The following is a 17,839-nucleotide window of genomic DNA, read 5'->3' as shown; positions in this document are numbered from 1 at the left end:
AAAAAAAGGAATTCCATTTCTTCTATGCACTCTATTTTCTTTTCTTTTCTTTTTTTTTTTTTTGAGATGGAGTCCTGTTCTGTTGCCAGGCTGGAGTGCAGTGGCGTGATCTTGGCTCACTGCAACCTCTATCTCCCAGGTTCAAGCAATTCTCCTGCCTCAGCCTCCCGAGTAGCCAGGACTACAGGCTTGAGCCACCACGCCCAGCTAATTTTTGTATTTTTAGTAGAAACAGGGTTTCAACATGTTGGCCAGGATGGTCTTGATCTCTTGACCTCCTGATCCGCCCAGCTTGGCTTCCCAAGTGCTGGGATTACTGAGCCCAGCACTATGCACTATATTTTCAAAGATTTGTTTTGCAAATTAAGTGCCCTACAGCTAATTTAGATGTGTTTAACATCGCCAGGATTGAAACCTAGAATGATGTAAATTTGACATTAAGAAATTTATCTTTCCTTTCTTGTCTCCTTTAAGACAGACCTATTAAGGTTTCTGAGTTTTATAAATCTTTGTGATATAAATAAGATGTAAAGCATACCAGCAAAACAGGTTCTTTAATAATGGTAGACAACCAACAAGGTAAAACTATCTCTGTATATAAAATAAATCTACATCCCCATCTCCTGGACCTTAACACCTAACACCTCTGTCAAGATTAGAGTTACCTGATGCTGTCACAATATGTCTGTTACTCCACACTAAAACTGCTCTGCATTTTTTTCTGACTTCTAATCCTTTCTTTACAAATTGGAGAAAAATATATTCCCTCCTCTCTATTGTTTGTCTTACCACTTATGCACTTGTTATCATCTATTCAATTGATATTTCTATTTTTTCCCATCTTTAACCTTTCCTCCTTCAGTAATCTTCCATCACACACTAATATGCTCAAATTTCCCTTAAAAAAAGCAAAACAAACTACTTAATTATATTCCTCTGCCTTTTGTTTTTGTAGACTCAAAAACTCGGAATATCATGCACACAGTTCTCTTATACCTACTGTTAGAGACTTCTCAGGCCCCAGAACTGGGAGAAATAAATGTATGTTGTGAAAGCCACCCAGTCTATGGTACTTTCTTATAGTAGCCCAAATGGACTAAGACATGCCTTCACCCAGCTTCCCCTATTATTCACATCTTATGTTAGTATGGCGCATTTGCAACAATTACTGACCTAATATTGAAATGTGATGATTAACTAAACTCTATACTTTTTTCGTATCTCCTTAGATTGTATGAATGTCCTTTTTCTATCCTAGGGTCTCATCTAGGATATCACATTACATTTATTTGTCATGTTTCCTTAGACTGTTTGGCTGTGACAGACAGTTTTCTAGCCCTTCCTCATTTTTGATCACTTCGACAGTTTTTAGGAGTACCAGAGTCAAGTATTTTGTAGAATGCCCCTCTACTGGAATTTGTCTGATGTTTTTCTCAGACTAGAGAAGATGGGTTTTTGAAAGGAAGATTACAGAGATAAAGTACCATCCTCATCATATCAAATCAAGGATACATGCTATTAATGTGATTTATCACTGTTGCCTATTGGCCTTGATTGCCTGGCTAAGGCAGTATTTGTCAAGGTTTCTCCATTGTAAAGTTACTTTTTTCCTCCCTTTCCATAATGTATACATAATACACATTAGCAAGAAGTTAACATGTACAGCTAACACCTTAGGAGTGGGGATTTATGCTCACTCTACTTGAGGGCTGAGTAGCTACATATATTATTTGGAATTATTCTGTGTGGAAGACTTGTCTCCTCTCCTTCATTTATATGGACTCATGGATACTTAGTTTATACTTTGAGTTATTATCCAATGCTATTTTAAAAATTTTATTGCTCAAATTCTTTCAGCTTTGGTCAGTGGGAGCTCTCTTAGTAGGTTCCTATATCCTTTTTGATATATCCTCATCAATGTAGGTTTTTGTTTTTCTTGTTTGTTTTGAATACTTCTTAATTACTGGCATTATGAGGTGCTCCAGGTCCATCGTGTGTATTTCCTACCCCAGTCCTAGAATCAGTCATTTCTCAAAGGAGCCCTGGTATCTTTTATTGGACAATGATATTACAAACCAAGATACGGGTACTAGGTGAGCTCACTGCTACCGGGATATCATTGCTTATAGACTCTTTCAGCTGAGAGAGCCAAAAAATATAGACATTAACCCATTTATATACATATATCTATAAATATTTCTATATGTAACCATCCATATTGTGTTAAGGTACATGAGTTCATGCTGTCTCCAACCCTTTGCTTGTCTGTAAATTCCCATTCCAACAATGAGAAACCTGGCTCGAAAACATTTGCTATCAATTTATATAATTGTTTAATTCCCATATACATGTATAGCATTATCAGAATCATTAACTTGTATACCCATGGGTAACAACTTTATCAACTAGAGTAAGTCCTTAAGTGTAGTTCTTTTTTTGCCTTTAATCTTACACTCCAATCATTTCCAAAGTTACTTATGTCAACACCTTTCCCCCTAATTCCCTTCACTGAAGTTGTTTCATATATTTGTAATATAGTTAGATTACTCATTTCTCAGCACCTACTCACTTCTTAATTCCTTGCAATCTGGCTTCTTACCTCCACCCCCACGTTGTTAATGACACTATGTTCTCTCTCAAAGATCTGGTTTTTTCCTTTGATTCACATCTTTTTATATGCAGCCTAAGACACTGTGCAACTCTTTTTAATTTTTAGAGACAGAGTCTTACTCTTTACTCTGTTGACCAGGCTGGAGTACAGTGGCATAATTGTAGTTTACTGCAACCTTGAACTCTTGGGCTCAGGCAACCCTCCCAAGCATAAGACATTGTGCAACTCTTTTTTTTTTTTTTGGAGAGTCTCCCTTTGCCGCCCAGGGTGGAGTGCAGTGGTGCAATCTCCACTCACTGCAACCTCCGCCTCAGGAGTTCAAGCGATTCTCCTGCCTCAGCTTCCTGAATAGCCTAGGACTGCAGGCATGTGCCAGCACGCCCAGCTAATTTTTTTTTTTTTTTTTAGTAGAGACGGGGTTTTACCACGTTAGCCAGGGTGGTCTTGATCTCCTGACCTAGTGATCTGTCCGCCTCAGCCCCAGACAACATGCTGGATTACAGGCGTGAGCCAACGTGCCATCTTTTTTTTAATTTTAGAGACAGAGTCTTACTCTGTTGCCCAGGCTGAAGTGCAGTGTCATAATCATAACGTACTGCAACCTGGAACTCCTGGGCTCAGGAAACCCTCTCACCTCAGCCTAGTTGAGTAGCTAGGTATACAACCATGCCCAGTTAGTTTTTAATTTTTTTGCAGAGCTGAAATCTTGCTATGTTGTCCAGACTGGTCTTGAATTCCTGTCCTCAGGTGATCCTCCAGCCCCAGCCTCCCAAAGTGTTGGGATTACAGGCATGAACCACCATGCCTGGCCTGTCCAACTCTTAAATGTTATCAAATTCCAAATTTCTACTGCTGATCTCACATTTTTAAGAGGATGTTCTACTTTACACATTTATACTAGAATGCCAAAGATTAAATTTAATCCTTTTCAGAACTCACTTACTCTCTTTTTCTGGTTCCACATTCAGCTCTCCAATGCCCATGCAAAAAACCTCAAAACACATTTCTAACTCTATTTAAATCCCATCTTTTTACAAGTCCTGCTGGCTCTATCACTCAAATCTCACTCGTTTGTTGTTCTTGCTGGCTGCCAATACGTTAGTTTAAGCCTTTATTAGTGTTCACTGGGATGACTTCAGCAACTTAAAAAATTATTTTGTCCACTTTAAACTTGTTAGGTTTTATTTCTCATTTACTTTTTTTTTTTTTTTAAGATGGGGTTTCACCATGTTGGTCAGGCTGGTCTTGAACTCCCAACCTCAGGTGATCCACCCACCTTGGCCTCTAAAGTGCTTGGATTACAGGCGTGAGCCACCACGCCCGGCCAGGTTTTATTTCTCACAGCACCCTGTGGTAAGTGACAGCACTCAATACAGTTTGCAGTTTCACTGTATTTCAGAAGTTTTTTGTTTTTAAATTAAGACACACACACACACACACACACACACACACACACACACACACACATATAATGGCCGGGCACAGTGGCTCACACCTGTAATCCCAGCACTTTGGGAGGCCAAGGCGGGCAGATCACCTGAGGCTGGGAACTGGAGACCAGCCTGACCAAAATGGAGAAACCCCGTCTCTACTAAAAATACAAAACTAGCCGGGCATGGTGGCACAGGCCTGTAATTCTAGCTACTCAGGAGGCTGGGCCAGGACAGTCAATTAAACCCAGGAGACGGAGGTTGCAGTGAGCTGAGATTGTATCATTGTACTCCAGCCTGGACAATAAGAGTGAAACTCCATCTCAAAAAGAAAGAAAGAAAGAAAGAAAATATAAAAATAAAGAAATAAAAATAAAACTTTCATTACTTTCAATAGAACAAAGTGCAAGTTCCTTCATCTAGCATTGAAGGCCCTCTATTAAATATTAGTCAGGTAAGGATATTTTTCCCCACTATTTCCTTACTCACAATTTAGTTAATGTAACTTATGAGCTTTCCCCAGTTCAACTTTCTTCACTAAATTCTATTTAATCCTTTCAGGGTTCATACAACAATCTTTTCCAACTCAAAACAGTCACTGCATTCTCTGTAACTCTCTTATACTATTTATTTCCTCCTACATTAATATCTGTATATGTCTCTCTTTTTTTTGTTGTTGTTCTTAAATTCCTTGTATGTATTTTATCTTGGTGCCAATGTCACTGCATTAGTACAGTGTTTTCCAGTAATAATGTTGTTGTCGTTGAAGATGATGATAGCCCCTAAAGTTTACTGAGTACTGTGGACCAATATATGTCCCCCTCTGAAAATTCATGGTGAATCCCTAACTCCTAGTACCTCAGAATGTGACTGGATTTGGAGAGATGGCCTTTACAGGGATACAATTAAATGAGGACAGGCCAGACGTAGTGGCTTATGCCTGTAATCCAGCAATTTGGGAGGCTGAGGCAGGCAGATCACTAGGTCAGGAGATCAAGACCAGTCTGGTCAACATAGTGAAACCTCGTCACTACTAAAAAATGCAAAAATTAACCCGGTGTGGTGGCACATGCCTGTAGTCCCAGCTACTTGGAGGCTGAGGCAGGACAATCATTTGAACCTGGGAGGTGGAGGTTGCAGTGAGCTGAGATCGTGCCATTGTACTCCAGTCACTACACTCTAGCCTCGGCAACAGAATGAGACTCCGTCTCAAAAAAAAAAGATTAAAGGAGGACATAAGAGTGGGCCTAATTCTATAGGACTATTGTCCTCACATGAAGAAGACAGCAAACCAGGAGTGTTTGTGCACAGAGAAAAGTCCATGTATGAATAGCCAGACACCTTGATCTTGGATTTACATGCTCTAAAACTGTGAGAAAATACATTTCTGTTGTTTAAGCCACCTATTCTGTGGCATTTTGTTACGGCAGCCTCAGCAAAGTAACATAATAAGCAAGGCACTGTTCTAAAAGCTTTATAAATATTAACTCATTTGATCCTCATCACAACCCAACACCACAGATATTATATTAATATCATCTGCAAGATGAGGAAACTAAGGCACAAAGAAGAACTTTGCTCAGATTGTCCCACAGAAAGCACTGGAGTTAAAATCTGCAACCCAAGCATCCTGGGCCTATGTAATACGCTATAAAATTTATGAAATAAATAAAGTAGCCTATTATAAGATTTTCCTATTTATTGGTAACCAAAACCTCTTATGAATGTACTTTTTAAGTCTTTGCATGAAAAATGTAAATAAACAAACTTTAATAATAGGTACCTCAAATTAAGAAATACATAAACTTTCTAAAAAGTTTAGAAAACAGAGACTAAACAAAAAAGAAAATAAGACCCCTATAATCTACTGGGCAGAGACGAACACTGCTAACATTCTGGTAAGAATTCCTTCTAGTCATTTTACAATTTTTTAATAATTTGATTTTATAGAGGGCAATTTAATACTTCTTCAATGTGATATATTTGGTATATTAAACTTTTTGGCAAAACTGATTATCAATCTTCTACCCTTAAAATAATTAAGCTGTGACATGGAAAAGACTGAATTAGATTATAATACTATCTCAGAAATGGGAATGACCCAAAATATAAAAATTAGTAGGCTGTGTGCAGCTCATACCTGTAATCCCAGCATTTTGGGAGGCCAAGGCAGGCAGATCAAAAAGTCAGGAGTTCGAGACCAGCCTGGCCAGTGTGCTAAAACCCCATTTCTACAAAAAATACAAAAATTAGCTGGGCATGGTGGCATGTGCCTGTAATCCCAGCTACTCAGGACACTGAGGCACGAGAATTGCTTGAACCTGGGAGGTGGAGGTTGCAGTGAGCCAAGATCACGCTACTGCACTACAGTCCAGGTGACAGGACAATACTCCATCTCAAAAAAGAAAAAACATAGCTACTTAGTAACAACTGAAGCAAAAAATTAGCTCCACTGACTACAGAGTCAGCTTTTTTTCTGTACCATGTTTTTAAATATGGAGGTTTGAAGTATCTAATTCCCATCGAAGACAGACATGGGTGCTAAATTGTTTACTTCGCCCATAAGAATGACATAATAGTCATTAGAAAACAATATAATATAATAAAATTAGGAAATGAAATTTTTTCTTTACTCTTACAAGATTAAAAGCCACTAAGTTGATGTTTTTGAATTGATAATTACTATCTTTTTTTTTTTAACTTGGTGTCTTGCATTGGAAATTATTATCTATTTTTAACATTAAAAGTAAAATCTTTATAATGTTTATAACACTGTTTTTTTTAAAAACAAACAAACAAACAAACAAAAAAACAAAATAAAACGTTTTTAGCTTGATTTTTTTGCCAAATACACTAGACATATAGTTATTCTCAGGAAAGTTAACAAAGTCAACCTATCTCTCATATGTCTCATAAACCAAAAAAAAAAAAAAAACCTATGTACTCTGGAGCTTTCCTCAAATTATATCCTTAAAGCAGATATACTTTTTGCACTTACATACAGAAGTAGCAGCAGCAGTCAATCTTGTATTTGAAACTACTCCAAATTCCTAAAGAAAGAAAAGCAGATGAGATCAGGTACATGTGAACCCAATGAAACTAAGGGTGTCTGAACTCTATTCAAAACAGAGGATTTCCCTGTTCCCCGGTTTACAATCTGTTCACCTTCTACCCATCTGAGCCATGAAGTACTTAAGCCCTTAAATGTATAGGTTGATTACCCCTTATCTGAAATGCTTAGGATCAGAAATTTTTCTGATTTAGGAATATTTTACATTACACTGGCTGAGCATCCCTAATCTGAAAAACTGAAATCCAAAATGTTCCAATGGGCATTCCTTTGAGTGTCATGTCAGTGTTCAAAAAGTTTCAAATTTTGGAGCATTTAGGATTTTCAGATTAGGGATATTCAACCTTTATTACCATTCCCCCAAATTGCTACAACTTAAGACAAATTTTAAAATAATTGTATAATTTAATAACAATAAAAGGTACCAAATTAGAAACCAAGCCTTAAAGTTACAGTACCAGTTTCTGCATTTAAATTAGCTTCCAAGAAGATTGTTTAAATTCTATACTTAATTGCAAGCATAACTATTAAGTATGTTTCCTATTCAATTCAACCTGTACTAACAGATACTTCATGCCATTTAATGACACAACAATTTAATCTGTGAATAAGATAAATCTTAATCACCAAAAAAACGAAAAACAAACAAACAAACATATAAACAGTTACTATCCTTTTTGGAACAGGGAGATAAGAATTACATAAGACTTCCAAGGTCAGTTTTCATTTCCTCTTTCAACTGAATAACCACCATTGTAAAAATACTAAAATTTATTATGATCCACCTTATATACACAGTCTCATTTATTGCCTCATAAGATTCCTAAAGCTTTCACTTCATTTTAAAATAAAAAAAAATCAAGAGTTGGTTTCTTATCCAACAGAAGAAACTAAGCTAAAAATCTATTCAAATACCTTCAACCTACATTCTTATCATGTGTAGGGAAAATGTATGCGTACTAATATATTTGTTTTATATCTAAACTACCAACTATAATAACTGAAAAGAAAAAGTAAAAGTTTGAAAAAGTAAAAAACTTTCAATGGAAGTGGAATTCAGGAACTGGCTTTAATCCTGTGTGACTTTTCTAGAAGCAAAGTCTTGATTGCCTCTATTTTACTTCTAAAAAAGTATAGGCTACCTGCTAATGCCTCTGGATTTCTGCTTGAATGATCTTTGAATAAGTAAAGGCATTCTGATTATAAATTTTTCTATTGTTCTTAAGCAAGTCATTAAAATTAAACATAACTATAGAAAAAAAAATGAGATTTCTATACAATTTCCATAATACTAGAGAACATGCAGAAATATGTGGTCACAGAAATTAAAAAATAATGTTACAAATCTGAAAGACTACATTCTCTTTTTCAGGAATAATTTTTTTTTTTTTTTTTTTTTTTTTAAAGACGGAATCTTGATCTGTTGCCCAGGCTGGAGTACAGTGGCACAATCTCGGCTCACTGCAACCTCCACCTCCCAGGTTCAAGTGATTCTCATGCCTCAGCCTCCCGAGTAGCTGGGATTACAGGCGTCTGCCACCACATCTGGCTAATTTTTGTATTTTTAGTAGAGATGAGGTTTTGTCATGTTGGCCAGGGTAGTCTCAAACTCCTCAACTCAAGCGATCCATCCACCTCAGCCTCCCAAAGTGCTGGGATTACAGGTGTGAGCCACCACACCAGGGCTACGAATTCTTTACCCAAAACTCAAAAGGAAAACTTTTCATTCAGTAAATCACATCACAGAGTTCTACTCAGTAAATCAAATAACAATATTTAACAAATAAAATCCTTAAATTAATCTACAAGATTAAATGTTTATAAAGTTTTTGTCTTGGTCTCCCATACTGCCTGTGCTTAAGATACTTAAAATTATTACATGGTAATACTTAAATAAAATCAAATATTACATAGTAGAATTATTAGAATTAGAAAAATCAATCCATAATAAAGACCTTTAATAAATACTTTCTTTTCCATTAAAGAACTTAACAAAAACAAAGCTGGTTCTGCCTAAACTACCACTCACAATTAGAAAACATAAACTTCTAGAAAGCTTGTCTTAATATTATTTCTAACAGAGGCAACTGTCATTATTTAGGTAAACATTGGGGCAGATGTCATTGATAATCTTAAATCATGGTGAAAACAAAACTAAATCAAAGTGGGTACCAAAAGGAATGTAAACTTACTAGGTAAAAATCACATTCAATATCCCAAGAATAAAACTACCACTCTAAGACATTATCCAAAAATAGAAATATAATGCAAAGTTTTTACACCACAAAAACTACGTTAATTATTTATGGAAAACAGTCAATATCTGCTTTTATTTTCTGGACTTTAGCTGAGCTCTTTCAAAAATACTACAAAAGCAAAAAAACTGAACAGAAATTCAGTCTCTGCTGCAAGTTCCTATCTATCTTCTCTCCCTTACCTAATTTCTCTACTCTCACAACTCAATCTTTTACTTGTTAGAATCTCTACAGCTATAGCATCCCCTAATCCTTGCCTTCCTTGTGGCTTGGTAGGCAGCCAATCATCAGAATGATAGGAGGGAAGACAGGAGAAGGTAAGTATATGGGTGAAAAGGAAGAGGGACATTCTCAGGTTATGGTAGGCAAGCTATGGTACTTACTGAATATTACTTAGTGCCAAAGAAGAAATGTCTCAAAGGCAGCAGAGGAAAGCAGCTAAGAACACAGGACTGGCAATGAGACTCCCATGGTTCAAACACGGGCTCTGACACTTACCAGCTGTATAATCTTAAACAAGTTCTTCATCTCTCTCTGTCTCAGTTTCCTCATTTATAAAATGGGAATACTACTACTATGTATTCCAGTTTGTTATGAAGATTAAGTCGGTAGGTACACAGTAAGTGCTGTATGTGTCTGCTAAGTGAATATATAAGGATATGTATATATTTCTTTAACTTTGTACAATTTTAGTATTTTGCATAAATTACCATTAATTTTATATAGGCAATGTGAAAACTGGGGTAGATTAACCAACATACGTTGACTACATTTTGATGAAGAACAAAAAATCGTTTTATACCTCTACTTTGGATGCCAAAAACACACATGTAGGAGCCATTAATACAGGATCTATACTTTTCAGAGAATACCTAAAATATGATAAAGCAAAGTTAATTATCATTCATATAGAAAGCACACTGAGAAAAAAAATCAAGATAACTCTATGGCAGACACATGATTCATTTACACTGTGCTAAGGTTCATCCATATTAGATAAGAGTTCAAATAAATAAAATAAAAATAATCCTACCTGGCATAGAATCTCTTGAAATATACCGTAGCAGTGGCAATAACTTGTTGTCTTAATTTAAGATGTTCACCTAATGCTTGGATAACTAAAGGGAAAATAATGATATTTTAAATGTATCTTCTGGGATCATTATAATATTAACATTGAACAGTAACTTCCATGTGGTTAAATCATAATTATATTAATTTTTAACAAAGGAAAAAACATATGCATGCTCTATATGAGCCACAGCGGTCTAGTACGAGGATTTGTAAATGTGTTAAGAAATATATAGGAATGCATAAACAACAACAAAATAGAAATTGCCCCACAGCCAAAAATTATTCATGCATTAAGGAAGTTGAGTATTTCCCCTCTATCTTCTAAATATTTTTAATGCCTTTCATATTATCTTTATAATAGACATAAAAAGAAAATATTAGATGCCTATAAAACTTGTTAATACTACCACTTTTTTTGTTGTTTTGAGACAGATCTCATTCTGTTGCCCAGGCTAGAGTGCAGTGGTGCGATCTTGGCTCACTGCAACCTCTAACTCCCAGGTTCAAGTGACTCTTGTGCCTCACCATGCCCAACTAATTTTTGTATTTTTAGTAGAGAGGGGGTTTTACTATGTTGGCCAGGCTGGTCTTATATCTCCTGGCCTCAAGGAGTCTGTCTACCTCTGACTCCCAAAGGGCTAAGATTACAGGTGTGAGCGGCCACACCCAGCTGATACTACCACTTGATACAGTTCACCAAGAAAAAAAAATCCATAATAAATCCTCAAAACAACAGAGAAATAAGTTTACAAAACAGTGACATGAAGGTTAAAAAAAATTGTGACAGACTTAACTACAAAACAGAGTAAAGACCTATCCCTCAATCTTCTTCCCTTCAAAACAAAGTTCTAAGATAGAAATGACCACTACAGGATGTCAATCCAAAGACGCATTTATCCTCAAAGTTCTTTGCTTTAGCCAACCTTGAACTGTGTCTAATAATTATTATAAAGTCTTACGGAGATTAGGTAATACTTTCAAATTGTCTTGAGTGCCTGTGACATGTAAAATTCACACACAAAAAATCTTTATTTGGATCACTAAAAAGAAAGATAAGTGAATATGTCGAAAAAAATACATGTATAAATAAAAATGTTAGGTATGGACTAAAATAGCTCACAAATTATCACACAAAAACATTTAAATTCAGGGGTAATCAACTATAACATTTCAACCAATTTCTTAAAAAATTTACCATTTGTAAAAAATATCTGTAACTTCCAATATTCTTCTTCAGAGAGAAACTTTAAATCTTTTTGGCGCTCCTTCAACAGATCTTGTTTATCCAAAATCCATTGCAAACTAGAAAAGACATGTTACAGAAAATCAACAAACAAAGTCAGAGAAAACACTCTGATTGAACAGGTTGTTCACATTTTGAGAAGCACAAAGTGCAAAAAGTAACCTTAAAGTCAATTATGTGAATAATATCTCACTAATAAATGTAAATATATACTGAAAAAAATTCTGTTCTAATCTTTTCCTTCTTACTCCTTAGTCTTTCTGTTACAAGCTTATATTTCATTGATTATGACTCTGATATCAAAATATGTCTTACAATCTGTGATGCCTTTGTGTTGTAATTGGCAGCATGTTTTGTTTGTTTGTTTTTGAATAGAGTTTCACTCTTTTTGCCCAGGCAGGAGTGTGATGGCATGATCACCACTCACCACAACTCCGTCTCCTGGGTTCAAATGATTCTCTTGCCTCAGCCTTCCAAGTGGCTGGGATTACAGGCATGCACCACCAAGCCCAGCTATTTTTGTATTTTTTAGTAGAGATGGGGTTTCTCTATGTTGGTCAGGCTAGTCTTGAACTCCCGACCTCAGGGGATCCGCTTGCCTCAGCCTCCCAAAATGCAGGGATTACAAGCGTGAGCCACCATGCTCGGCTTGGCAGCATGTTTATTCTTTCTGTTTTTTTGGGTTTTTTTTGTTTTTTTGTTTTTTTGTTTTTTTTTTTTGAGACGGCGTTTCGCTCTTGTTACCCAGGCTGGAGTGCAATGGCGCGATCTCGGCTCACCGCAACCTCCGCCTCCTGGGTTCAGGCAATTCTCCTGCCTCAGCCTCCTGAGTAGTTGGGATTACAGGCACGCGCCACCATGCCCAGTTGATTTTTTTTTTTGTATTTTTAGTAGAGACGGGGTTTCACCATGTTGACCAGGATGGTCTCGATCTCTTGACCTTGTGATCCACCCGCCTCGGCCTCCCAAAGTGTTTATTCTTTCTTAGTGATATAAGATAATGGTAGAATTATTTGGCACCAATTGATGGTGGCTTAGGTTTGAAGTATATAGTTTTTCCCCTGTTCACGAGTAACTATGGCATTTTATTTCCTTATTTCACAAATCTAATTATATTAAAAACTGCCTCAGAATGTGTTACACTGATAGCCTTCTCCTCTTGCCCAGTCAAGTGTATTATTTTTAACTGGAAATATGAAATTGACATGACTCAAAGAAAAAACTATGCTGAACCTGTGATTGTCATTCAATATGTATTGGAAGTCTTATGTCAAGGAACTTGTTATTCAGCATTCTTTTACATAACTTTATGGATGGATCATTTAGCCAATCTCTACTGATGGAAATATAGGTTATCATTTTTTCTCTGTTACAAATAATACTTTAATGAATATCTTTGTAATTTTCCTTGCACATCTCACTAATAACATATTTGAAATAACTTCTCAGAAGTAGGATTAATGGGTCAGTGTTGTTGGTAACTTATTGATACACACTGTCAGTTTACCCTCCAAAAACATTATACTGATTTCCATTTCTATTAACAGTTCATGAGTGAATCCTAAAATATTTAATCCTATGGGTTACTGCCACTTTTAAATACTTTATAACTTAAAGGCAAAGTAGTATATCACTCTTTCTTTCCCCTGTAGTTCACTTTTGAGGTTAAACATCTTTTTCATTTCTTCACTGGTCAAATGCAGTTCTTCTTTTATACAATATTAATTCTAATATGACCATTTTTCTAATGTGATTACTTACTTTTTCATGATTAAGAGTCTTCTGATATAAAATTTGTATAGTATGGCTAAGTCATTTGCTTGTCAAATAAATGCAAAATTTCTCCCAAGTTTAAATATCTCTCAGTATTTAATTATTTGTAATAGAGAAAGCTTAAATCTACCTATCTTTTACTTTCATGTTTGTCAGGCATAGAAAGTCCTTCCCTGATTCAAAAATGATAAAAAAACTATTCATTCATGTTTTCTAATACCCTTAAGGGCTTTTTTCCTTCAATTTATATGATCCATTTGGAATTTTGGTACACAGTATAAAGTAAGGATCCAGATAAACATTTTGTCAAATGCCTATCCAAACGTACTAAGGTATTTCCTGATTTATAGTTCTATCATTATATATAATTTCCTATTTTTGTTTTTCTTGTTCATATGCTGTACTATTTTAAAAGTAATTGCTGGTATAAAAAATACTCCCGGCCGGGCGCGGTGGCTCACGCCTATAATCCCAGCACTTTGGGAGGCCGAGGCGGGTGGATCACGAGGTCAAGAGATCGAGACCATCCTGGTCAACATGGTGAAACTCCGTCTCTACTAAAAATACACAAATTAGCTGGGCATGGTGGCGCGCGCCTGTAGTCTCCACTACTCGGGAGGCTGAGGCAGGAGAATTGCTTGAACCCAGGAGGCGGAGGTTGCAGTGAGCCGAGATCGCGCCATTGCACTCCAGCCTGGGTAACAAGAGCGAAACTCCGTCTCAAAAAAAAAAAAAAAAAAAATACTCCCTTGCTACTATTCTTCTGAAAATTTCTGACTATCCTATTGCAATTGTTACTCTGAGACCTAAACTTTAGAAGCATTATGTCAAGTCCTAACAAAGAATATCCATTCAAATTTTGTGACTGAATTACATTTAAAGATCAACATAGGGAGAAATGACATCTTACCAAGAATTCAAACTCTACTAAAATCTCCACGTTCCACAATGGACTTTTAAAGTTTTCTTCCTACAGCTGCCGTATATTTCCTTATATTTTTCCCTTTGTATTTTATATTTTCTGTTGCTAATGTAAATTATACTTTCCTATCATTCTTTTTTTTTTTTTTTTTTTTTTTTCCAAGTCTCAATCATTGATAGACCAGGACCTATCATACATTTTTAAGAAGGTTTTATTGGCTGGGCGCGGTGGCTCAAGCTTGTAATCCCAGCACTTTGGGAGGCCGAGGCGGGCGGATCACGAGGTCGAGAGATCTAGACCATCCTGGTCAACATGGTGAAACCCCGTCTCTACTAAAAATACAAAAAATTAGCTGGGCATGGTGGTGCGTGCCTGTAATCCCAGCTACTCAGGAGGCTGAGGCAGGAGAATTGCCTGAACCCAGGAGGCGGAGGTTGCGGTGAGCCGAGAACGCGCCATTGCACTAAAGCCTGGATAACAAGAGCAAAACTCCGTCTCAAAAAAAAAAAAAAAAAAAAAAAAAAGAGTAGCTTTTATTTTTGCATTTTGTAACTGGTCACCTTATTAAATCTTTATTATTTTGAATAACTTTTCAATTAACTGAGTTTTCTCATAAATTTTATTTCCACATATTGATAATTTTGTCATTCTTTCTATATCTCATTTGTATCAACTGTATTGACTAGTATATTGGGAAAATCTTAAATAGGCACCCTAATTATCCCAATGTTTCACCACTGCTGATGCTTTCACATATTTTTCATGTTAAAGAAGCATCCTATTTCTGTTTTAGTAAGAGCTTTAGTCAAAGATAAATGTTGAATTGTGTTAGTTTTTTAATGCCTTCACTGTTTAATAGATTTCTTAACACTGACTATATTTCTATAAGAAAATCCACTTTCATGTTTTATAATTTCAGTGTAACATTAGACTGCATTTGGTAATAATTCATTTACAATGTTGACATCAATATTAAAAAGTGAAAATGTTTTTAGTGTTCCATTTGACAGATTTTTCTCTAAGTGTTTTCATGGCTTCATAAAGAGGATTAGAAAGTCTTTCTTCTTTCTGTATGAAATTGAACAATTTCAAAAGGAGAGTCTCCTGAAGGATGGAAAGTATTTACCCATGAAATAAGGCATAGATCTTGGGTAATATTCTTAAACTTGCTTTGGCTTTCAAATTTAAAGTCCTGAAGATAACCCAAAAGTACCCCTGGGTTTATTTACTTTTCTCTCCTAAAAGTAAAAAAATTAGCCGAGGGTGGTGGCAGGAGCCTGTAGTCCCAGCTACTCAGGCGGTTGAGGCAGGAGAATCGCTAAAACCTGGGAGGTAGAGGTTGCAGTGAGATGAGACTGCACCACTGCACTCCAGCCTGGGGGACAGAATGAAACTCCGTCTCAAAAAAAATTTTTTTTTTCCTTTTAATATGTTAGCATCAGTGTTAACTATTTTAAGTCCTCCTTTCTGTTTCTTGAGGTTTATTTCATGTTTCCTTTTTAATATTCTTAAATAGAATATTTCTATTATCTCTCAGTTATTCAGGATATTGATTTTCTAATATATTCAGCTTTGGTTACATTCCATATATATTATGATGTTATTTTCTAGATATTAAGTAACTGTATTTTCAGTTTCCTTTTTCACACAATAAAGTATTCACAGTTCTAGTTTTTAATTTTGTTACTTGTTCATTAATGCATTCAATCAACCAGCAAAGACTTAGTGCCCTTCTAGTTCATTTTGGTCAAACTGTGTTTTGTTCTACTTCAACTACATTGTGATTTGCTAATTAATTTTACCTCCAGAGTCATTTTATGTTTTTAAACAGGTAAATTTCACAAATATTTTAAGAGTTTTCCTCACAGAATTTTGTATGGAGGATAAACTAAAAAGATTTATAAATATCGCATTTCATCAAATTTAAGATTACATCTAGAATTCATCATTATTTCATATGCTATAAAAGAAATTGCCATGCTGATTTTAAAGATGTTAAAGTGTGAAAATGTGCATCTTAAAAACATGAAACACAGTGTATTTAACGTCAAGTGCCCTCTTTCACCAAATTCACCTAAGACAATGGCTTTCATAATCTTTTCATTTGTTTTTCCAGATTTGTCTTGTCTTTCACACTTGTTACCTTTTCTAGATGAGGAACTCCATGACTGCTCAAGGGATTTGAGCAAGGCAAATTGGTCCCTTCCTTTAGGACTATTTGATTTGGGAGAAAACAGCTTTAAAGAAGTATACTTAACTTTATAATAATTTTATATTTGAAAAGTGAAAAAAGTTTTTACAGTGCTACGAATAAATGAAAGCACAATGAGAACACTTATTGAAAAAAGGCAGGATCTTTTTTTAAGTTGAAAAACTGACAAATCAACGCCAGCTACTTGTCAATTCTCTCAGCTTCTTCCTTAGTTTATCAGAATATCTCTTCACTACCTAAACAATTTTTTTCAGGAGCTCTAACTCCAATACTTAAACTTTCGATACTTTAATTTTGCCCAATATTTCAGCGTGTGAAAACAATGCATTAGAGACACACACACACACACAAAATCAGTGGTAAATCTTATTTAACATGTCATCTCCACTTTATAGCAAGAAGAAAAACTGCTTTTCCTTAAAAAGGTTACCGAGCTCATGGTTTCTTTTTTTCTCCTTGCAAACGGCTAAAAAATGAACATCAGGAACAGATCCTATTCACAGAATCGAAATTTAAATTACTTACTAATGCTTTCTTAGTATCAAAAATTATACTAAGATATCTTCTTTATCAAGTTCTGTTCATCTTTCAACTGTACTCAGTTGGCCCCATCACACACTTTCCTGCCTGCTTAAACAAATGTATTTAGGCATAAGTGTTTTTAATATTATTCTAGCTCTCACACAGTCACTGACAGAAACAAGAACTTATTCATGAAAAAGGTTAAGGAAATAGGTAAACAAAATCACTGGAAAATAGACCTTTAAAACAAAATATAAGGCACAGGCTAAAGAAATGGATAAATTTTGAGGGCACCTGCCCTATACCTTATCAACATAAAACTTCATCTAGACATAAAGTACTGGCAAGAAGCGGTCAGTAGGCAGAAACAAGCCCGACTCTCTCCTTTCCTAGGAATATAAATCCACTCAAGATATAAAGTGAATGACAAAAGATCACAGTGCCGATCACCCGAAGAAATCCCAGGCAAAGCACGCCGCGACTGTCCTGAACAAGTAGCCTCACAGTCCTGAGCTGAGTCACACTTCCCATACCTGTGCTCACTCCATCCGACCCCCCGCGGCCTAGCTAAACCAATAATCCGAAATTAAACTCCGAATCGTTCCTTCCCGGGAGACTAAACTCTCCCTCCACCCCTCCCTCTTACAGATCCTTCCCTCCCCGAAACTGGGGCTAGGGGCGGGGAGGGGAGTCGCCTCAGAAAAGCTCATCTTGCTTCTGGCCGCTG

At 36.0% G+C, this 17,839-nt stretch overlaps 1 protein-coding gene across 2 annotated transcripts in view; it reads right to left on the bottom strand.

Moving 5' to 3' along the window:
* The window catches only part of CCNC (cyclin C), a 29,763-nt gene that overhangs the window by 11,563 nt on the left and 361 nt on the right, over window positions 1-17,839 (bottom strand). For both annotated transcript variants that reach the window (XM_010333768.3, XM_003922912.4), the window contains exons 2-5: window positions 11,636-11,742; window positions 10,400-10,484; window positions 10,169-10,238; window positions 7,040-7,091 (exon numbers count right to left, since the gene is read on the bottom strand). In XM_010333768.3, the coding sequence (XP_010332070.1) occupies window positions 7,040-7,091; window positions 10,169-10,238; window positions 10,400-10,484; window positions 11,636-11,742 (314 nt within the window). The remainder of the gene's footprint in view (window positions 1-7,039; window positions 7,092-10,168; window positions 10,239-10,399; window positions 10,485-11,635; window positions 11,743-17,839) is intronic.

Source organism: Saimiri boliviensis, chromosome 4 (assembly GCF_048565385.1).
Source record: "Saimiri boliviensis isolate mSaiBol1 chromosome 4, mSaiBol1.pri, whole genome shotgun sequence".
NCBI lineage: Eukaryota > Metazoa > Chordata > Mammalia > Primates > Cebidae > Saimiri > Saimiri boliviensis.
This window is presented reverse-complemented; position numbering and strand designations above follow the sequence as displayed.